Genomic DNA, 24,040 nt, shown 5'->3' with positions numbered 1-24,040 from the left:
ATTTTTTTTATGGAATATCTACATACTGTAGGCATACAAAGGCCCATTATCAGCAATCATCAGGTTAACAGAAATCTGTTGCACTGATTAAAGAAGCAATAAAACAGTCCTTTAGACTAGTTGAGTATCTGGAGCATCAGCAATGGTGGGTTAAATTACAGGCTCAAAATGTCCAGAGAGAAAGAACCTTCTTCTGAAACTTCCCTCTATTCTTGTTCTTAGAAAGGAAGACTATTCAATGTGAGAAATGGCCAAGAACCTGAAGATCTGGTACAACGCTGTCTACTACTCCCTTTACAGAACAGCACAAAATGGCTCTAAACAGACTTGAAAGAGTGGGAGGCCCCAGTGCACAACTGAGCTAAAGGACAAATACATCACAGTTTCTAGTTTGAGAAACAGATGCACTGGTCCTCAACTGGCAGCTTCATTATACTACCCACAAAACACCAGTCTCATCGTCGAGTGAAGGGGCGACTCTGGATGCTGGAGGAGTGCTTGACGCCTTCTGTCAGGCATGGTGGAGGCCATGTGGTGGTCTGGGGGTGCTTTGGTGGTGGTCTGGGGGTGCTTTGGTGGTGGGAAAGGGGGAGATTTGTACAGACTAAAAGGAATTTTGGAAGAAGGAAGACTAATACTCCCTTTTGCAACACCATGCCATACCCTGTGGACGGTGTTTGATTAGAGACAATTTCCACCTGCAACAGGACAATGACCCAAACACAGCTCCAAAATATGCAAGAACTATTTAGGGAAAATGCAGTCAGCTGGTCTTCTGTCTATAATCGAGTGGCCAGCGCAGTCACCAGAACTCAACCCTATTGAGCTGTTGTGGGAGCAGCTTGACCGTATGGTGCGTAAAAACTGCCCATCAAGCCAATCCAAATTGTGGGAGGTGCTTCGCATTACCTCAACAAATTCACAACTAGAATGCCAAAGGTCTGTAATTGCTGAAAATGGAGGATTGTTTGACGAAAGCGTTTTAATGGACAAAATTATTTCAATAAAAAAAAATATTCCGACCTTGTCAATGACTATTTCCTATTCATTTTGCTATATTTCCTATTCAAACTAATTTCATGTATGCTTTCATTGAAAACAAGGAAATTTCAAAGTGACCCCAAACTTTTGAACGGTAGTGTATGTGAAATCACGCCCATGAACAGGTTAATTGTTTTTTTTAAACATACTGGCTTGGCTTATATAACTTTGGTAAGGTACATGAAGATCAGTCATTTGGTGCCATAGGTGTATTTTTTAAGTGTTTTTCATAACATCCAAAATAGTGGAAAATCCATCATGGTGGACTTTATGGGTCCCTTTGACAAAACTATTCATAGTGAAGAGATAACCCTATGTGTCAATTTGAGGATGAGTTGCATGGCACTGCACCAAAACTTGTGGAACTTAGGGCTTTACTACCTTATACATTTGGGAACATTTCTACCATTTTATCTCACAGGAATTTGCAAAAAGGACCCTTTTTTGCTGGAAGAATAATAATTACAGGAATGAACTGGAACAATAATAATAATAAAGAACCAGAAAAAACAGAACCGGATTTCACTAGTGAACTGCTTAAGCCCTAATAAAAGCTCAACTAATGGACACCTTAAATACTGTAGTTGCGGAGCACAACTGGGGGGTACCAGCTTAACATTAGTTTCCTTCAAGTTTTTTTTTATTGTCATTCACGAGCAGTACTTACTTTCACTCATTCACACTTTACAACTCCATAGCACCACAAGTTCCATGGGCAGCACAATGGGTGCCAAGAATGAACTGCTGTATCTGGAGTTTTTTTTTTTCACTTGTCTGACGCTATTTACTGTGGCTTCATTTTAGCGTGACCAGTAACTGGCAGTAGTTCCGTAAGTATGCTCTGGGATATTGTTCACATCTGTGGCTAGAGGTGATTGGCTGTACAAGGTAAGAGCGGGAGGGCAGACACATGCAGTCTCTCCAAGCTAACGTCCTGGGCCTAACTCTTCCGGAGGCTGACGTCAGCGCTGGTCAACAGGGCAGACAAGGACGTGCTATCGGAGGCGTCCTCCCTCGTCAAAACCAGAAAGGCCTCTCGACTGATCCCCAGTAGCTCACGCAAGCCACTGTTCTCCAGCTGACAAAAACACGCACAACAATGAGGAACACATACCAGCAACAGACCAAATTGACCCCCGCTCACTATACACTGTATGCTAGGCACATGATGAAGTCATGTTAACACTTCTAAGTACATGCATATGGTGAACCCTGTGTAATGTTAGAATTTGGACACTTTGTGGCTCACCTCCAGTTGCTTGATCCTCTCCTCATCTTCACACAACCTCCCTTCGTCCACTTCTATGGCCTTCCTCATTACCGTGGCCATCTCGTTGATCTTGTCAATGTGCGCTTGCATTTCCTGTAATCATAGACACAATATAAACACGGTTTGTCAACAAAGGGGAAGGGAGAAATTGGGGGGTACACAAAAAAAAAGAAATGGGACAACTGTGTAATGTGACGGTGGTGTGATGCAGGGCATCACTCACAGTTGTGTGCTGCTCCTTCAGTTGGGTGACAATGGCAGGGTCATCTTTTTTACTGGCCATGAGGAGTCTGAAGACCTGCTCCCTGTATTTAGTCATGATGAGTTCCATGGCTGACTGATGCTCCTCTAGGGATGTTCTCAACTCTACATGGAAAGAAGTCATGATACGTTATAGTCACTTTAAAGCAGAGTCCTTTTTCACACTTCTTCTATTATGGAGCACAAACATGACCGCTTAAGGTTTATCCATTTATCTACATACTCTTACAATACCTTTGTTTTCCTGCTGTAGGTCTCGGATCTGTCGGTTTTCCTGCTGAATGCCCATGACAAGACTGGAACGGGGCCGATGCCTGGCCACCTGGTTCAGGGATTCAATTTCCTCCTGATACTGCAAAAGGATACACAAAAGTCCAGTCAGCACAGTTCAACTCAACAAAAGGTTGGTTAAATTCAAGTTTGTACCAATCCAAACAAACAAACAGGTCTGGATAGGTGTTACCTGTTTCATGGCTTCAACCCTCTTGTTAAGGGAAGTTGTCTGTTCAATAAGTACCTCAGCCGCATTGTCATGGTTGCGAAGTCTTTCCACCAGCGACTTGGCATCTGACAATACCTTTTCCAATGAACACGACATCCTTGTTGCACTGGATTGAGCATAAATAAGGTTAGGTTGAGATGACCCAAAACATCATTCAATCTCTCTCCCTAGTCCTTTAAAATGTTAACTTGCAGTTGCTTGAGAATTTGAATGCAATTACATGGTGTAACAATGGGCTAAACTAGAGGGTAAAGCCAGAATATTTATCAAATAATTCTTAAAAAAACAATTGGGTCGTCTAACCGGACAGACTTCTCAGATCTTACGTAAATGTACTCATCAGGCTACACCTTGGCACACAATATATACCCATACACAAAACCCCAGAAAAGTATCTTGACGCAGCCCAGCGCTATCGTATAGTAACTACGTCCTGAGATTGTTGAAATGCCTGGACTGAAATCTTGTCAGTCACCAAATCCAAACATAACAATGTTAGAAGTACTCCAGTTCAGACACACAGTTATTTCGCTGTCGATCTGATTTAGACCTACATGACCAAACTTAAATACCTAACTAGCAAAATCGTCTAGTTAGCGATCTCCATATTCTTCCAGTAAATTACTCACAATGATGTAATAACAAATTAGGCAGTAGCAAGAAAGATTCTTGTTAGCCTATGGCAAGTTCGTTAGTAGACGAGGATAGTTAGACAACCAGCTACAGTAGTTAGCTAGCTAACGTAAAGGAATACGGAAATTGAGTGAATGTTTCACTAAAAAGACATACAACGAAAACTACAAGCCTCAATTTGACAAAAAACTATTTTTGAAAATACTCCTAAAACATCCGTTAGCGAATCGTAGATTTACCTTACCGAACACCCCTGTAGCCCAACTGTATACGAACACTTCCTGTTGTTACTGCTACGGCCGCAGTACTATGTAAGAAGCCAGGTCCAATCCTAAATCGACGCTTAAACCCTATGTATTTGTGAAGATCTGATAATTCGATTGATATAACATAGGGAATATTTCACTTCGTCTATCTGAGGGCGTTATTCCCATATTGTTTACACCTGCTTAAAACCTCTGTGCATAGGCTTTAAGGATCGAATTGGAGTTGAAACATCGAGATGGAAAGATGTAGTTCTATTCACACTTCTTCCTGTCTAATAGCGGTCCTCAAACAATGTGCATTACGCCACCTACTGTTCGGGTAGTGAACATTGAACATTGACAGCAACCAAAAACCAAAACATTTAAATCATCTGTAGAAATAAAAACACACCATTACACTCTTCCAGATACAGTACAGTTTAATTTTAGCATAATGAATTTGCTTATTGCTCCCGACGTTCCGGTAAGTGATCTCATGAACAACCTATTAATCAGGAGCAATCTACATATACCAAATAACAACCGTTGATGAAGAAATTTTCTGAAATTGGAAGTGACACGCAGTTGACTTAATTCAAATTGTGGACGTCTTCGAACTTTATGTCCATGCTACAACACGTTTTTTTTTTTGTTTTGTTTTTTTACAGTTTAGTACTCTGGCCATCTCTATGCGTTTAAACAAAATGTACATTCCATGGTGTCAGGTTTAAATTATTAGCTCTTCTGCGTTCAAACCGATTCGCTTTACCAAGACAGGCTCTAGCAGACACTGTTGCCCAATTAGATGCGGTACTGATAAAACACGTTTCTATATTTCGCAGATCAAAGTTTCTATTTGTGCGTTGTGTACCCCAACCAGCAGGTGGCAATAACACTCTAAGAAACGTCTACCATTCTGCCCGGAAATGGAGAAACAAGAAAGATGGCGGACAGATTAACGCAACTTCAAGATGCTGTCAATTCGGTATGCTTTTTCATTGAGTTAGAAGTATTTGAATGCAAAACAAAGTGACATTATGTAACGTTTAAATTTAAGACATATTTTGAAGTGGACTAGCGCGTGATGCTAGGCTGCATAATCACAGCACTGGCGCGTTACAGTTAACTGGTTAGTTCACTAACAACAACGTTATATCACAGAAAGTCTTTGGTATATAGTTCGTCCTCATCATTTTCCATTTTGTGTTATAAAATCAATAAGTTCTCATGACAATATTTTCATGATATATTGCTTTTGTTATTCAGCTTGCCGATCAGTTTTGCAATGCAATCGGTGTATTGCAACAATGTGCCCCCCCAGCTTCATTCAACAACATACAGACGGCAATCAACAAGGACCAGCCATCCAACCCTACTGAGGGTAAGGACATTTCTAAAGCTCAGGTATTACTGTGTCAGGTTAGATCGGAGGGGGTATATTAAGACAGTGGTAGTGTTTGGATTTGGCTGATCAACCTGTTTTGAAAGGTATTTATTCCTCCAAACAACATTTTTAGTTGTAAAAGGTTTTGTCAAATATAATCTAAGAGGTATATTAATTTGGCCAAACCAAACGTTTTAGTTAGTTGTCCAACTTTTTGTCTAACAGTTTATACTGGACACATTCTGATAGGTCACATCCTGTTTCATCAAAGAGTGCAAAACAGTTGATAAAACAGCACGTTTCATCCGGTTTGATGAAACTTTCCCTTTTGACTGCATACATTAAAGAGTAAATGGGTTGCTAAGCCAGACATAATTATGCGTCTTTCCCCCAGTGTTATTTTGTGAAGATGAGCTGAGAAAACCTTTTTGCAGAAGAGATTGCAAGAATGCTTTTGTAGCTGCAACACGTCCAATTCTCGTATGTCCGAAGTCTGTACTTTGTTGCCAAATGACTGAGCAAGCAAATCACTGGCTTTCCTTGGGTCCCTCAAGGCATTGGCCACAATCTACAAAGAAAGGGTCAGTGGACCACAGTTAACATTTTGTGATGGCCGTTCTGTACTCCAGACATTAATTATGTTAAAAACCTGTGATTTGAGTTGAAGATTGCAGTCCATAAGGAATTCAAGGATTAGGAACAGTTTGTATAGAGAAATGGTCTATGATCCCTTTTGAAGTGTTCTGGAAAATGCTCGGTGCTGTTATCCTTGCACAGGGAGGGTGCACAAAGTAATGGAAACAAAGGGGGACAATAATTTTGATTTAATGTATTGGGGAAAAATTTGTGTATAATTTGACATGTGCATTTGGTGGGAAGATTTGAATATAGCTAAGTGTAATGTAATATATATTTTTCTCATTTTGTTAAGTTACAGCTTTTTATTTAGATTTTTAATACATCAAAAATCAAAATACATTGAAATAAAAAAAATCTCATCAGTCTACTCACAATAGCACATAGACAAATGAAAGGACTATTTTGAAATCCTTGAATATCTCTCAAAAAAATAAAACCAAGAAATATCACTTTCATAAATATTGAGACTGCTATGAAATTGAGCTCAGATGCATCCTGTTTCCATTGATTATCCTTGAGATAAGCTATGAGGTCCCAATAATGTTCATCTCTCTCAAGGCTGCCAATCAACTACGTTGACTGTAAATAGTTTCTCTGTTATGCTTTTTGATTCCAAAAAAACAACAATCCTTGCTTCAAAGGAATGAGCTATGGTTTAAATTGTTTGAAAATCCAACAAATTATGGAATTTGTCTGGGTTTCATGAGCAAGCAAGTACGATCTTCGAAAAGTTGCAGCATTGGTATTTGCCTTTGGTGTGATCCGAATTCAAGGGACACCTTTACCATTTGCTTAAATTGTTAGCCACCAGTATTATGAAAACACTTTTTTGACACACTCCTGATGCCTATTTCAGCTGATCATTTTGACTGGGCAGTTGTAATGTCATGTTAAAAGTTCACACCTAGCAGAGTTTCTTTTATTTCAAATTTTTTTGTGTGTAGAATATGCCCAATTATTTGCTGCACTGATTGCTCGGACAGCAAAGGATGTGGACGTTCTGATTGATTCACTGCCAAGCGAGGAGTCCACAGCAGCTCTACAGGTAAGAAGTTTAATCCTGCGATTTAACTGGAGCTGAAAAAAACCCAACCAGTGTGTAATTCCCAAGTTGAGAATGATTATAGTAAGTTATTTCAAGGTGAGAGTTCACTTCTAAGTTTGTCTTGCTGTACTTTTCTTTTTTGAAAATAGCACATGGGTCCTGGGAAAGTTATACTTGTAAGCAGCTAACATTAGCCTTGTTTTTCTAGAGCCGAGCTTCAGACATACAAACATGTGATTTGGTTAATCACTAAGTACCCTAAAGTGCTGTCACAACAGATGTTATTTGAAGTGTACATAAATTGGAAATATTGACACTTTTCTCTCTGACACATTGTTACAGTTATTTATGTTTTATGGAGATTTAATGGACTTCCTTCCCTGTCTTTTCCCTTCTCTTCCCCCTCTCCTGTCGTTCATTTTCCCCTCTCTTACTCCCTGCCACTCCTCCCAGGCAGCCAGTCTGCGGCAGTTGGAGGAGGAGAACCATGATGCAGCAGCGCGTCTCGAGGAAGTGGTTTACAGAGGTGACTTGTTATTGGAGAAGATACAAAGTGCCTTGGCGGATATCGCTCAGTCACAACTCCGTACTCGCAGTGGAGGACCCAGCCAGACCACACCACCCGAATCATGACCCCATGCAACACAGGCCAAAGACATTCTCACATCAGTTTCTCACAAACACGCCAGAGGTAACAGTGTATACAGGAAGTCAAATAAAGAGACCACTGGGTGGACCTGAACAGTTGACCTCTCAAGGACGATATTCTTGGTTCGATTTATAGGGGTTTTGGGGATTCAGTAAGGCAAGGATCTTGAGTTCTGCCAAAACACCATCTGTACACTATGTCCTTTTCTTAGCACATGCTAATTTGGATTAAACGGCACTGCTCCGGAGTCAACATGTGCTGTCTTTTTCTTAACCCTGGTTATTCTGAGGATACTATTTCCGTGTCCGCTGACTGCTAATGTTAGCAGTTGTTTTTAGATCTTGAAAACAGCTGGTAAAAAGAACAGAACCATCCTAAATTGATAGACTACCTTTTGACATGCTGTATGCCAGGAAAGAATACCCCTGTACAAGCAAACCTTGTCGTTACAAGCTACTTTATACCGATGTGTTTTATTTGTTTATGAATGTGTTTTTACCAACTGTTTATAATTTTCAGTCATAAATGGCATTTAAAAATGTTATAAAGTTTTTGAATTTTATATTGAAAGTTTAATCTGATGCACAATTTATTCTGCAACACAGTCAAACCGTGGCCCCATAAACTTTGGCGCTACATATTTCAGAATGCCCTAGATGGAGTTATGGTTATTCTTCCCGCTCGGTTATACGTACATTCATGGCATTGTACTTGTTTATTAAAGACCAGTGGAAGACAGTTGACTACCATTGGTGATAATCTAGAATTCTCTGAACGTGTTTGTGTAACTGGGGGGTGTAGTTCTCGGGCTAGAGGGACAGAACGACTATGAACTGGCAACTCATAAATTGCAAACAAAAGACGTCAATACTTTCATGACAGCAGGGAACTCTGGGGGGGATAAAAACAAGCTCTGACTTTGAACTGAAGAATTTACACAGGGAGCAGGCCTTTTTTAAAAAGCTGCATTAATAGATTGAATCACTTTTCTCAAAATGATGATCAACATTAGTATTTAAAGTTTCTCATATTATGAGTTTATATATTGTCCATGTTGACTACATACTGTGTACTACAGGCATGTGATCAAAGGGCACAAACTGTCCAATACAGTTGCTGTAAAATTCTGGCTATTGTGGAGGAGCAAATGCAGAATTGTACAGCCTTTGGCACAAAAGGACTATTTAAATGCGTCTGTAGAACCTGAAATATCCTAGCATTAACAGATCTTGATCTCAATGCTAAGTGCATGTGCCTGTTTGGCATATTCTTTACATAGTAACTTGTGAACTTAAGTACATAATCTTTATGTTCTTTCATTTCATCACATTGATCAAAATTCCACGTTGCACAAAAATTATGAACAGTACCACAGCGCTTGACATTGGGGAAACAACAGATTCTTATAGGCTTTCATCAACTGGTTATATTTAAGCTACAGTGGATTTTTTTTTTTCATTCACTTTTGTTATATTAGAAAGTATGCTTAGTATGTTTTGTTCCACTAAGTACTCATTGATGTCAATAGACTTCTTAAAATATATAATATACCTTCATTTGGTTACTATGAACCCCATAGGTTAATCCATTTTAGAACACCTTTTGCACAAATAACAGAATTTGGCTGTTTTGGGGTATGCGTTTGGCACACTTGAATTGTGCAATATTTCCATCAAACGAAATAGTCGGTTTCTATCATGGCCCCATTTTAAGCTTTCTTGCAGAAGACAATGTTTTCCTCAGGGACCAGGTTCCATTATTTTTCCCTTCCATCCTAACAAGTGCCCTGATGTTGAGAAACATCCCCATGGCTACTGCCACCACCACACTTAATAGTAGGGATGGTGTTCTTTGCATGATGTACTTCGTTGGGTTTGTGCCAAACAAAGCTTTGCACTAGATCTATTCATTTTGTGAAATTTCAGTTTTGTACTTTCCATATATAATTTCATTTCACAATAAAAGTGAAGAATGATGTGTGAGAACAATCTAAAGAACTAATATAAATGTATGAAACTGAGGCACTCACAAAACAAAAAAAAAACAACAATGGAAAAAAAATGTTTTTACAACATGTGAATGCCATTCAGGGCTACTGGCCAGAAGGCTTAGGGGGTGGCCCGCCTCAAGTCGATACTATTAATTATCTCAGAGTCGACTGGAGACATGATACCCCGCTGTTAACAAAGAATAGTTATAGTAAAACCTGCTCAGTGGTTATCCTTGCAGTAGATTTTGAAGTGTACCTAAATCAAATACATTTCGTAGAAGTCAAATGGGGGACAACGCGTGTCTTACTCGGTGTATATTTACACTAGAGAAAACCAACCACAAAATACAAGACAATTTACATAGGCTACTACACGGCCTGGAACGCGACCATAACGATCTAACAAACCTGAAAGTATTCGAAAATCGATTTGTCAAAATGAAAACATTTTTAATTTTTGCTATTCTCCTATTTGCTCATATCTGTGTCACTCCAGTGTCATGTTCTTAGAACGTTTTTATTCAGAGATACGATGGGAGAGATTGGTAACTCCATTTGAATATGTTACGTTGCACGCACGTTGTCATCGGGTTGCATTCTGGGTAATCATGGATAAATGATACACTTGTTCAAATTGCTAGCTGAAAACCCCACCATTAGCACTAATTAACGAAATATTCTAAAAGATCTGAAACATTTAACTTGTTCCATTATGTTTTTGTATATTTTTGGATTCGTGACCTCCATAGCATTACGTAGGATTGCGTAACGATTAGCTAAGCAACCCCGTGACGTTTGGCGACAACCTGAACACGATTGGTCGCCAGTCCACTGGGCGGAGAATTGTTCGTTCCTCCATTAATTGACTCCTATCTCCTAATTTATAATCTTCTCTGTATCAGTGCATCCATTCCAGGAAGATTTTGTTTTTTTTACTATTTACAGAGAGAGCTCGACGTCGACGATACATGAATGGAGACGAGCAGCGATTACCAGACACTTGTAGTCATAAATGTCAGGAATAATTGCCATTGACTCGAGTCTTTTAATTTCACCCAGTAGTAACGTTACTTGTGTGCATTGTGTGTAAACGTTGGATATTTCCCCCCATCTCCTGGCCACATTTACGGACCTCATTTTACTTAAATTGGAGCAGGGCTGGGCGACTTGTCTAGCCATCAATTGACTCTGGAGCAGGGTACGGAGGTAGGTAAAACCTATTATTACACGCAAGCCTGCTTGTCATCAGAAAGCTTTTCAAGAATAGTTTTCGGCCAGCACCTATGTGTACCGTTTCGGTCCTTTGAAAATCGTTATAATAATAAAGAACTAGTTCAGATGCTTAACCTTATTATGCCTATCAAGGTTACGTTTGTTTTGGATGCTTGTTATTTTGTAATATTTATTAACAGGCATATTTTGTAATATGTTTGTTCCCCTTGTATAAAACGTAAGACATCAGACTGTTTAGTTTATTGGCCTATGTACTATGAAGCAAACCGTATTGTCACAAATAAGATTGGTATGTCTTGTTTAATATAATGTTTTACATTAATATCTATGATTCTTCAAAAAAACAAACATGAATATTGAAAATATACCATAATATATTTGACAAATGTGTATGTTATTGAACATTAAATAAAATGATTACAGTCAGAGTTCCAGAATGGGATCTCTTTTACTTTTACAATGAGGATCCGAATTGTAAACCATTCTAAACTAATGTGAAAATATTTTCATAATGGTCGCCCTCTGCTGGCGATGAGCAAAATGTGCAATAACACATGTAAAATGACGGCTGTGAAAGGTTACATTGCCTACAATGCCAAATTATCTGTATTAAATAGGCCACAAGTTTATAACTACAACAAAAATAGGAAAGCAGCAACACTAACATGTGAATGATTTACAGCATATATATGAAATCAGTCAATTGAAATGAATTATTAGCTCTTAATCAGAGGTTAAATTGGGCGGGAGCCACATATGCCACACACATTTTAGACACAACTCTTGCTATTTTCACTGGCCGCTCTAAACTATAACTCTGTGATCCTGTGTCCTTTGATCAGAGGTCTCAAGAACTTGATTAAATTCCACTTGTAGCAAATTCAGTTGATTGGACATGATTAATAAGGACACGTGTCTATATGGTGCCAGTGCCTATCAGAGCAAATAACAAAGCCATGAATTCCTAGGGACTCCCAGTGGACCTCAGATTTTGTTGAGGCATAGATCTGTGGAAGGTTATAAAAAGCTGCTAAAGCACTGAACATTCACAGGAACACAGGAATCTTCATCATGGTGAAATGGAAGAAGTTTGGAACCACCAAGACTCTGACTAGAGCTGAAAAAATAAAGTAGCCGGACAAGAAGGGCCTTGGTTAAGGAGGTGGCCAAGAACCCAATTTTGCAATCTTACAGACTTGTGGAGTTTCTCCGGAGAGATGGGAGAACCTGCCAGAAGGAAAACCATTTCTGCAGAGTTTCATCAATCAGGTCTTTATGCTGGAGTGGCTAGACAGAAGTCACTCACAGAGTGGAATACCTTGATGACATTTTTCTTTTGTATTTAGTTGAAGCCCAATTATGGAGTCTTGAAGGAGACTTGAGTATGGACAAACATTCATAAATATCGCAACTTTATTTCAATTATGCTTGGATATACAAAAGTCAAATATGTTTACAAAGGCCCATTCTTTGGATTACATTTTACTAAAATATATATTGTAGTTAAACTGAGTGAAATAATAACATGTCCTTACATTACAATTCTGCATTTAGATCCCAAAATTTACAATTAATTGTTTACCATTGTGGTAAATGAACAAACATTACCTACATTAAGTCTAATCCAACATTTCATATATACATCTGCCTAGCCAACCGTCGTGTTCTCTTCTGCATATGTGAAACAGTACAACAGACAATATGTAGTGCAGATATGAAGATAAATGTGATGTCATGTGCTTTTAACACAAGGAAAGAAAAAAAGATTTTTATTTTTTTTAGTTGTAATGTCTTACATGGGGAGTGAACCAGGAGTTGGTGCACAACTTGCATAGAAAGACATCAGAAATTCAGTTGTTGTTCATTGTGCCTTGTAGGAACTGAACTAGTAAACACGCCCAAACCCAAGTGACGAGTGTTCCCAAGACTCTTTACCTCAGTCTTTATGGAGGTTTAGCAGAGTGCCCCGAGCTCGGTGTTTTACTTGGCTGTGTGTCTGTCCCAGACGGCCCCCACCCTCTCGCGTCTTGACTGGCTCTTTTCATGCTAAAGTGGAGTTGTTTCCTGTCTGGTGCCGACTGGCGCGGTAGAGACCACTCTCTCTTGATTGCATATTTGTAAACCCTTTTTATTTTTTCCGCTGCGCACAATGGCCCCTCTGCTCTCCACCTGACTGTCAAGTGCACTTGCTTTACTGCTTTGTATCACCCGAACACCAATTAAAACGGACTAATGACAGTGAGTAAGACACGCCACAGCAGGACAGGGTCTCTGAGACAGGAACTAAAGGGCACCGGATGTAGGCTTAAGTGTAACTCTTTTCATTGGAAAATGAAGGTGTGCATTGGGCCTAGGGCATGTGGCATAACTGTGTTTTCCCTACAGGATAGTATGGCCATGACGGGAGGGACTGCAGCTGCCCTTCCCATGAGCAACCACACCCGAGAGAGGGTGACTGTGGCCAAGCTGACACTGGAGAACTTCTACAGCACTCTGCTAACACAGCATGAGGAGCGAGAGATGAGGTACGCGTGTCTGCTCACGAGCTGATGGCCAGGCACTGCCTTGCGAGCTAGGGCTACCTTTACGAGGATTCGTGTGATGGGAATAGTTTGTAGTAAGAACAGCACTTGAGTCATTTTGTAATCAATCAAAGCATCACAGTTTTTTTCTGGATAATGTCCATAGATGATTGCAACCACAGTTTTCCTAGGTTTGGGATGACTGTTTTAGTAAATCTGTGTGTCCCCTCTTTTTTTTTTTCCAGGCAGAAGAAGCTGGAGAAAGTCATGGATGAGGAGGGCTTGATAGATGAAGAGGTAAACCTGCACTCATGTGCAGTGTTAGTTTTACTTATAATAAAGGATTGTGTTCAATAAAAGGCTACGCACGATGATCAATAATTTGTCAGAAAAGCAGACTACAAGCTCGCTGATTAGTCCAGAGGTCCCACGAAGTGTGGCAAGCACCATCAGTTTATGGGTGGTGAGTTGCCTTGTTGTGTTCTGGCTACTTCTTGTCACAGCTTGGGTCAAGAAGTGAGCTCAGCCTGTGAGCTCAGTCGAAGTCAGAGTGTGTTCCTTACGGTGTGTAAGGATTCCGGTGTAGACTTCCTGGTAGAGTGCGCAGCGTTGATAAGAACCAGGGCGGATCAGATGTGTTTGGAAGACGCAATACACTTTTTAGCAGTTTAGTGGCAATAACAGGCAGGTTTTAGTAACATGCAAATACTTGAACTTGGCGCATACCTCAGTCCAGTGAACAGCACAAATGTTTTCCCTGAAGAGGTGAAATATAGTGTGAATATTATTGCCTATACCAGGTAATTGGTGTATGACGTGTTTCCAGAATGTTAGGTCCCCTATCAACTGAGGTGAATGCGGCTACATTGTTACGGTAAAGACTGGAGTCATAATTTTTAATTTTTTTATTGTACTCCTTCAACCAGGAAGTTTCCTCTAGTTCACATGCGCTTGGAGAACAATGTGCTTTCAAAATCTTTTGATTCAGATCATGGTTTTGTCCGTAACAAAGCATACTTATCGTCCATTATAAATCAGCACCTGTGTCAACGTACTCCTTTCCAAAGGCCAAATTTGAGGAATTCAAACATTGTGATTAGTCACGATGAACAACTGATAATTATTCATAGTTATTTTACAGTGGTGTGACAGACAATGCTGTTTTTAGAGGAAGACAAACAGAACTGAGCTTTTGTCTTAGTGCCTACGTTTCATTGCAGAAGGTGATGCGGCGCTCTCAGCATGCCAGAAAGGAGACCGAGTTCCTGCGTCTGAAGCGGACCCGGCTGGGCCTGGATGACTTTGAGTCACTCAAGGTCATTGGCAGAGGAGCCTTTGGAGAGGTGTGGGATCTCTTTGTTGAGTTTTTTTCTAGGCGACAGATTGCCTCGTTGTAAAGAATGTTGGGCTTGTAAATGATAGGTCTCTGGTTCTAACACACACACACCAACTCCCTAAGCAAGACCTTTAACCCTAACCGCGCCTAAGTTGTTGCTGTATGTAGGAGTGACATACTTAGATGTTTTTTTATATATATATTTTATTTTTATTTTAAATACAATTTTTTTTATATAGAGCAGCTAGCAACAAATAAAAATGAAGCATTTACTACGTAGCATTCTCATGCTCTTGTCCTCAGGTCCGCTTAGTGCAGAAGAAAGACACGGGCCACATTTATGCCATGAAGATCTTGAGGAAGGCTGACATGCTGGAGAAGGAGCAGGTGGCACATATTCGGGCAGAGAGGGACATCCTGGTTGAGGCAGATGGGGCCTGGGTGGTTAAGATGTTCTACAGTTTTCAGGACAAGAGAAACCTATACCTTATCATGGAATTTCTACCTGGAGGTGGGTTCCTCTACATGACTAAAAAACCTCATGAAATGATGCTGGGAAAGAAAATGTTTCATGAGCTAAATTGGAAGATCCTTGAGATTTTCCATACACAAAAAAAAAATCTCAAAAATGTTGTGCACAATCCCTTTTAGTGAGAATTTGTTCTTTGCAACATAATCCATCCACCTGACAGGTGTCAATCAACTGATTAAACGGCATGATCATTACACAGGTGCACCATGTCGGTTGCAGTAATGTCCATCAGAACTGTTGCCAGAGAACTGAATGTTCACTTTCCCCCTCACAAGCCACCTCCAACAATATTACTGTTCCTTAACCTTGAAACAACTTCTGGAACCGTTCAAGCAAAAGCATCCAAACCAAATGTTTAAATTTTGAGCTATCTCAATAAAATGCTATGCTAGGTATAATGACTATAAAAATCTACATTTGCATTATTAGCATTAATTCACCATGAAATGGCATCACAAACTAGAGAACAAACACACTTCACATGACTAGGCAATACCAACTTCAAAATCTTAAACTTCATTCATATTTTGTAACAGTCAAAGCATGCACTAGCAACTTTGAGTTGTGTTATTGTATATTTTATTTCCTCCATCTGTACCCAGATAGAATGTGCCATGCATTTATTGTGGTGTAATTAAAATGACATGCAGGTGACATGATGACCCTACTAATGAAAAAGGACACTCTTTCGGAGGAGGCTACCCAGTTCTACATCGCCGAGACTGTCTTGGCCATTGACTCCATCCACCAGCTGGGCTTTATCCACAGAGACATCAAACCTGACAACCTGCTTCTGGACTCCAGGGTGAGACACTGGCTTGGTCCAGACTTGCCACATTTCCCCACAGATTCAGACACATGCTCAGAGCCACACAGAGAAGCATACCTCACACAAGAAGTCTGTATTGTTGTAATAAGAAGATTCTGTTTGTGTGCAGGGGCATGTAAAGCTCTCTGATTTTGGGTTGTGTACGGGATTGAAGAAGGCCCACCGCACAGAGTTCTACAGAAACCTCACGCACAACCCTCCCAGTGACTTTTGTGAGTCTCTATAAAACCTTTGCACTATTAAACCTATTTCCATTTTAGCTAAATATTTTGTATTATGGTAACACAACATGGCGTCTTTAAAATTCCACAGCCTTCCAAAACATGAACTCAAAGAGGAAAGCGGAGACATGGAAGAAGAACCGAAGACAACTGGTTAGACCTTTAACTACTCTACCTATTGGTCCTTTAAGGAGCCCTCTTAAGGATATGATGAGTGTTTTAATAATGACCTTTATTACCAACAGGCCTACTCCACCGTGGGGACCCCAGACTACATTGCCCCAGAAGTGTTCCTGCAGACAGGATACAACAAACTCTGTGACTGGTGGTCTCTGGGGGTCATTATGTATGAAATGCTCATAGGTATGTCTCTTGTTAAGTCAGTTAACCGAAGCCCAGGTTTCATTATGAACAAAGCATTTCATTTTAAATTTACATGGCTGGCTATTTCATTGGTGCTACTTTTGAATATTCTCTCCCCAAGGGTACCCCCCGTTCTGTTCGGAGACACCCCAGGAAACGTATAGGAAGGTGATGAACTGGAAGGAGACCTTGATATTTCCCCCTGAAGTACCCATCTCAGAGAGGGCAAAGGACTTGATTCTCAGGTTGGTGGTCTAGAGAAGCCCTGTATGGATGTCTACCAGTGTATAGCATTGGTTTATTAACCTCAGGCCAGGGCTTTACATTAACGCTCGACCTGCACTCGACCCCTAAGTGAGAGAGTTGTGTGCGTAGAGAGACAGTCCAACAATTACTTAAAGCAATTTAATTTTGTAGATATTCAATGTAAATTCCCCTTAAATTCTCTGGCCGATGCATCCCCTTCAGGCCGACTGACCCTGCCCCTAAAATCACAAGTCCCTCCCTGGTTAGGTGGAGAAAATATGTATATTTTCTCAGAAAAATAGGTTCAACAAGACAGAGGCAGAGAGGTACAGCTCGTTCTGTGGTGTGGTAGTGTAAATATTTGAATCTGGGGTTTTCCTGGCTCAAAATTTGGCAAAGATGGTACTCCCACCCCTGTGCTCTACTGGATGCCCCTCTGATATACTTTATATAATATCTGGCTACACACTTGAAATGGAATAGTGTTACATTTGCCCTGTTGTCCATGTCGACTTGAGCAGCTAATGCACACTACAATGTCCTGCCTAATACAATAGCAACCAAAATACAAGCAATATATATTTATTGTTTTATTTTTTTACATATGTAGGTTTTTGGCCTCATGTATTTTTGTTTTGTTCTCTGCCTGCTGGTGACTGGTATTCATTTTATGGGATTTAAGTGCATCCAGCCTATAGTTTCTGCTTGGCGGTTAAATAAGCCCTCAATCACATTGACTCCACAATGCTTCTGGCATGCAGAGCACATCATTCCCTTTTCATTATTCCTGAGCCACCCATTAACATTTAGCCACCGAGTGTCAAAACCACTGGCTCTATGTTTATTGGAGGATCTAGGAATCACATTAAAAAAATATGATATCACTCACAGTAAATGTTATTGCTGTCTATTTTCGTTATGTTATGTTCCTGTTAATTTGATTACATAAAAAACACAACAGAACTGTATATGTTGTTTTCTCCATCTGTGTCTTAACGCCACATCATTTATCACCCTCTCTCGACTTCATTCATCTGTATCTATGCTGCTTGCACTGATCCAGTGTCTACACGCTCATATATTTATATTGTTAGTGACTTTAATATGTTAATTTTAAATGTTTCTACACTCTGTATTGCATATGTTTTTGGTGACAGTACATACCCTAATCTAATAATTTTTTCACCAGTTGTCTTTTTCTCACAAACTCTCTGAATAAAATCTGTAATTCTAGACTAATCGCGGACTCCATCCTATCCCTTTTCTATACTGTCTGAAAATCGACCCACCGAAGCCCATTTAAATTAGCCCAATTGCAGGGAAACCTCTCCATCTAGTAACACTGTCAATATGGAATACGTTTTCACCTCCCATCCCATTTGCCGCAGAGTTTTGCTGGTGTGTTATATATGAGAGCAAAATCTTGTTTTACCATGCGGACGCCTTTGAATTTTGAGCGCAGGGAAAACCCTGCATATGTTTCAGACATAAGTATGTTCTACTATTGCTATAAGTATTACTATTAGCAATGTGTCATAGGTTTAAATGATTGAAACACTTCCACAGTTGATGGCTGGCATAATGATTTATTCTTAATAAAAATGTATGTAGCTGTTTATCAAATTTGGCACTGACTCCAAATGGCTGTTACTCACTCATGATAATTATGCAATAATAAGACCTTATGTCTTCTATCTGCACGGTGTGTTAGGTGAAATGTTCACATGAGAATTATCCATCCGCATGTACTAAACATGCAGTGAGGCAGATTTTATTTCAACGTGATGGATATCCTGTGCCGTGAATTGATTTGGTGTTCCAACGTCATTAACCCATTTCAGGTTCTGTAATGATGCTGAGAACCGTGTTGGCGCTGTGAGCGTAGAGGAGATAAAGAGTCACGCCTTCTTTGAGCCTGTGGACTGGGAACACATCAGGTATGTCTGTTATGCAACACAGTGCCCTCCAGAATTATTAAACCCCTTGGTAAAGATGAGCAAAAACGCCAGTGACATTTTTGGTTGTTTATTAGTTTACACTTAAAAATATGGGAAATCTAACCATTAAGTGAGGTAAAATTGTTACAAAACATATTGTTATTCAGGTCAGAGAACTGGGATTGCCATGTCAAAAGCTTGATTCTGTGGTCAGTGAGACATTTTTGTAGGCTGTATGGTGTTTTTACTTTTGTTTAACCATAGAACTCCATTCCATTCAATGTTCCAAAATTCACCTTAATACAGCAATTGTCCAAGTGTGAGCCATTGATAATTTCTTTGAATTATCTTGACCCATCCGCCGGTTCATTGCAGCTTCAGCTGATACTTCGCTAACGTCCTCCAATTATCGGCCAACCCCTACTACTGACTGTCTCTAGCAGTCTAAACTGTCTCAAGCTCAAAATTTAAAGGCACTGTACAATGGTACATTTTTGCCATTAAATATTCCCTTTAGCCCACCACTGATTTATTGAGAAATGAATACAGGTTATTTCTTTTAAGATTTATAAAGATATCATGTGTGGATTTTCTTTAGACAAGTTGGAGACTGAAACTTGTGTTACAGACCAGACATCATGTAATATCAAATGGGTTAGTCTTTTTCTCTACCAGAAGGCAAGTAAGGTAGCTTCAACTTTGTAGTAAGCACTTCAGACAAGAATGATGTCATTTTTAACAAAAATATATAGAAATATAATTCAACAAAATAGTAAGGTGTCCAATACATGAGGGCATTGTGCTGTAATAAGGGGGTTTCATATTTTTTAGTTAGCCAAAATAAGCTATTTCCACTGAAATTTCAGAAATGCTGTTTGATTACATGGTTGCATGGATTGTTTCTCGTTACCGTTCCCACCATTTGACTGAAGCTTTTCCATAGCCGTTGCCTTGTTCTAATACATGAAGTTTCCCCACTTGATCGATTCTCACTTAGCTATTCAAAACCAAAAATAAAAAGATTGAAATAATACAAAAATTAAATATTTTGTAAATGTACATGAGCTGTCTGCTTAGGCTGCCTCACAACATGAAAGCAACTATAACGTCCAAGTTTATCAAGGGGGGCCAGTCATTCTGAAGAGGGCTTTATCATCACACATGCTTAGATGGACACAATGTTTTGAATGAGCTTTGACATGCAATCAGGTAATTTTTCATCCACAAAACCAGCTATCATTAGTTTGAGTCTGATGCGTTAAAGATGGCTGCCAGTAAGGCATTATGGAGATGATGTCTGTTGAAAAAACTGCTCACATGCTTTTAATCCATAGGGAAAGACCAGCCGCCATCTCCATTGAGATCAAGAGCATTGATGACACGTCAAACTTTGATGAGTTCCCAGAATCTGACATCCTTCAGCCAGGTGGTAATACTAGTGATAACAAAACTGATGATGATGATAGCAACACCTGTCATAAATTAAATGGAGCTCAAAGTTAATTACGATAAGCATGAAATTAATTATAATGTAAAAGGTATTAAAATAGATTTAAATTTTGTATTTTACTTCTAGAAATATTGTTTGGAGGATTGCAGATGTCTGGCTAATTCTCTTCTGATTATGGGAATCCTCAAAACATGATTTTGTGGAAACTAGTACATTTATTATAAATTCCTGTAATTTTGCAACTATATATATATATATATATATATATATATATATATATATATAGGTAGCTATATATTTAATTTCACCATGCTCTACCATGGTACTGTTTTCTGAATAGGGAATTTCCTATTCAGAAAATAGTACCATGGTAAAGCATGGTCAGATTAATTTATTAACCCTTAATACACTAACTCTTATTTTAATATTGTCTGTTTTAGTTGCCAACGTGTCAGAGCCAGACTTCAAATCCAAGGACTGGGTGTTCTTGAACTACACCTACAAGAGGTTTGAGGGCCTGACTCAGCGAGGAACCATCCCTACCTACATGAAGGCTGGGAAGGCCTGAGGAGAGCAGGTCACGGGGACAATGGGAGAGACAGTGGAGAAACAATGTGGAAACAGGGTTGGGCCGTTAATCTCTATGGTGCTAAATGCACAGGATCCTCTGGGTTTTACGCATTAGGAAGGCCAGAATTCCATTCAGCCACCACCGAGGCACTAGACCATGACGAGCAACAGGGATATAAATAACACGCATCATCTTTTGACTTAGGTCTTGCTTGAGCTGTTAAAGGAGAGGTTTTTGTTTTCTGACACTGTTAGATGGCTCCTCACCCTGAAAACACGGAACTTCTCCTTTAAGTGACTACTAGGCGAATAAATCATAGCGGCATGTTCACACACTGATTTGCAGGGTCTATAACGCTGTGGAAAGTCTCCACCCGCGCACAGGATATTTGTTGGGGGAGTGGGTGATGTTTGCGACCTCATCTGTTAATATAACTGAAGAAAAAGGCATATAGTTCATGTTGAAACCTCTGTTTGCTAAACCGTTTAGATATACATAGTTCAAAGGTTACACATTTGATTGGTTCAGCCAAAAGTTTCAATACTGTTTTATTCTAGTTACAATGCAAATAATATTTATTTCATCGTGGAATGTTCAGTGCCAACATGGAGTGTGTGTTGAGCCAGATGTACTCGTCTCTATGGCTGTGGGATTCATTCATTGTGATATCCGTTTATTGCCTTGATGACCTGGTTTATTTATTTACCCGGCCAAACAGCAGAACATTATAGATCAAACATTTATTTACTGTTGTCAAATATGTATAGGAAAGTGTTGTATGCTAGTAGTTGAGATTTGAAACGGTAATGTATAAGATTAGCCTTTGCAAGATTGATGAGAACTGGGTGGCATTGTCAGGTAAAACTTAAAGGCACAATTTGTAGTAATTCTTTTTTTCAAATGCACCGTCCTTATAAAAGAACCTCTATAAAGGAACATAATGCTCCAAAACATCAACAAACGTTTACCCAACTTTACTGAACCCCCATGGTGTGTGATGTCAAATATAGATATTTAAATGTAGTTGTCGAACATTTCAGCGAGTGTGATTTATTTGTGCTGAGGTGGTCAATCCAGCACATTTTCGTGTCCAAGAAACAAAATTGATCTAACGTTTCCATCTGGCACAGGTCAAAGCTCAAAGGCCATGTGGTTGGGAGCATGTTTCAACATGTATGTATGTCAGCTAATTTGGCAACAAACAAATGTTGAAGTCCACAAACGTTTGCAGAACTGACAAATAGAAATGACGTTGATTCAAATAAATAAAACAAAGTGGCTAAAATCTAACAAATCACTACCAATTCTTGTATTTACCCTACTACTAAGTATTTAATAAGGGAAATAAAAGCTATGTGAGTGTTGTATGAGTGTTGTATAGAAAGAGAAATCTGTTTTAAGTACATTTAAAAAACGAGTTTCCACCTTTGAGCTCAAAGTAGAAGATTGTAATACCTAAAAAACAGTCTAGACTTCCTGGTTGAGCAAATGGCTTGATAAGAACCAGAATGGCACTGAATGTGCATATCTTGACACTGACTGACACGGAGTCTGCTGTGAGATACTGTGACGAAGCAGGGCCTTAATCGTCAATTTGGTATCACAAAACAGGTGACAAAAATATGGTTAAGAAGTATCTATGAAATGTTTGCCATGCCAATTTTGATTTTCATGGAGGGAATCTTTTTACTCAAAAATGTTTTATTTCTTCCAACAAATGTGCATCACAGCAATCAAGAATTCAGAAAGAGCACTCACATTATTCTCTGTTAGGAATCGGCTTCAATGCGCGTGAAGTGCTACAACTTGAAAACTTGAGTGCTGACTTGCACAAAGATCACTTTTGAGTGCTATATCTAACATGGAACATGTTATAAAAACGTGGAAATTCAAATGTTGCTGTAATGGAAGTAGACCCATACTGCTGTATCCCTATTCAAGGCTTTAACTTATTAATATAACTCGAGGAGGAGGGGTAGTTATGTCATTTTTCCCCAACTATTTTGTCTTTTTTTGTGAGATGTACTAGTGTTTTAATGTACTCTGTTGACTATTCCTGTAAAATGAGATTGCAAGGAGTATTTCCCGTGAGAACTATTTATCTAATACAAAAAAAATGTGTAGCTAAGACTTGATACTCAAGGAATACTTAAGAAGGAAGAGTCTTTCACAGCAAATGGCAGCATATTGTCCGAATATATTCAACATGCGTGTTTTGAAGACTGTTGAACTGAGTGTATTACATATTGTATAATTGCAGTAGATATTGGCAATAGATTGTTTGCTACATTTACAATCACTGTATTTATGAAATAGGCAGTCACAGATTATACGGATAATAAATGTGTGCTTATTTTATTAGGGAATAAATGGTACTAATGGGAAGTAGTGTACTTAGGCCTGGGTTTCTGGGACATCAGCTCTGGGTCTTTTCATTCAATTCCAAAAATATATAGATTTTTGTCTGAGTATGCGTAACCACGAGCGTAACTTGCAAGCTGACATTAACGAAGCTGGGATGGAAATAAGAAACACGTGCAAATGTACTTAATTTTCACAGCACACGTTTCTTTGCAATTGCCCTAGTTATGACACTGCAGCACAATGATGACCTGCTCGAGCCCTGTGTCTTTTGCAAGTTTGACGATGTCCCTACTGACAGGAAGGGTACCTCACCAAAACAAAATGAACTTCAAATTGCCTCTTCCTCAGAAGGTCTTAGTTGTATGTTCTCATTAAGTAAATTCTGATCTTAGCATTAATCGTTCAATGTTTTGCATGTCCATTATGTGTTGCCTCAGTATAATGATCCGGTGTTTCTGAATGGCAAAGGAAATAACTGTCCGTGAACAATACAAGTGTTTTTTGTTGTGTGTGTTGTATATTCCTACAGTTTTGGCAACAAAAGTCATCAAAATGACCTGACATTGTATATAAACAGAGTTAAAAGTTCAGACTTTCTCAAGTCCTGACTTTTCAGAACCTTTTTGTGGGTTTATGAAATAGACAGGTTTATGAAATTGTCAAACTAGAAAATCCTATTTACGAAATCTATTTGAAGTATATTTCGATTTTCCCTTTAAAAGTTTATTTTAGCCATTGAACTTTTAAATGGTCATCTATGTCACTTCTTACTTATAC

General features: G+C 39.2%; 3 protein-coding genes across 3 annotated transcripts; 2 read left to right on the top strand and 1 right to left on the bottom strand.

Annotated features, from left to right (window-relative positions):
* Nucleotides 1-1,663: 1,663 nt before the first annotated feature.
* fgfr1op2 (FGFR1 oncogene partner 2) lies at nucleotides 1,664-4,232 on the bottom strand. Its single transcript, XM_010892628.4, has 6 exons — nucleotides 3,952-4,232; nucleotides 3,036-3,180; nucleotides 2,807-2,924; nucleotides 2,535-2,677; nucleotides 2,291-2,404; nucleotides 1,664-2,119 (listed from the first exon to the last, which is right to left on the bottom strand). Exons 2-6 carry the CDS (start codon nucleotides 3,168-3,170, stop codon nucleotides 1,982-1,984), a joined length of 648 nt encoding a protein of 215 aa, XP_010890930.1. The 5' UTR covers nucleotides 3,171-3,180; nucleotides 3,952-4,232; the 3' UTR covers nucleotides 1,664-1,981.
* A 559-nt stretch (nucleotides 4,233-4,791) lies between these two features.
* Nucleotides 4,792-8,435, top strand: med21 (mediator complex subunit 21). Its single transcript, XM_010892627.4, has 4 exons — nucleotides 4,792-4,937; nucleotides 5,219-5,333; nucleotides 6,920-7,020; nucleotides 7,474-8,435. The coding sequence occupies exons 1-4, from the start codon at nucleotides 4,896-4,898 to the stop codon at nucleotides 7,651-7,653; spliced, it is 438 nt and encodes a 145-aa protein (XP_010890929.1). The 5' UTR covers nucleotides 4,792-4,895; the 3' UTR covers nucleotides 7,654-8,435.
* Nucleotides 8,436-10,523: 2,088 nt separating this feature from the next.
* Nucleotides 10,524-23,284, top strand: LOC105023433 (serine/threonine-protein kinase 38-like). The gene is made up of 13 exons (XM_010892625.4): nucleotides 10,524-10,865; nucleotides 13,278-13,417; nucleotides 13,660-13,711; nucleotides 14,635-14,757; nucleotides 15,054-15,261; nucleotides 15,933-16,087; nucleotides 16,221-16,323; nucleotides 16,424-16,485; nucleotides 16,578-16,695; nucleotides 16,817-16,940; nucleotides 18,783-18,878; nucleotides 20,213-20,304; nucleotides 20,769-23,284. Exons 2-13 carry the CDS (start codon nucleotides 13,284-13,286, stop codon nucleotides 20,894-20,896), a joined length of 1,395 nt encoding a protein of 464 aa, XP_010890927.1. The 5' UTR covers nucleotides 10,524-10,865; nucleotides 13,278-13,283; the 3' UTR covers nucleotides 20,897-23,284.
* Nucleotides 23,285-24,040: the final 756 nt, after the last annotated feature.

The sequence above is a fragment of the Esox lucius genome, chromosome 23, assembly GCF_011004845.1.
Source record: "Esox lucius isolate fEsoLuc1 chromosome 23, fEsoLuc1.pri, whole genome shotgun sequence".
Lineage (NCBI taxonomy): Eukaryota > Metazoa > Chordata > Actinopteri > Esociformes > Esocidae > Esox > Esox lucius.
The sequence above is the reverse complement of the archived record's forward strand: the minus strand, read 5'-3'. Positions and strand labels throughout refer to the sequence as shown.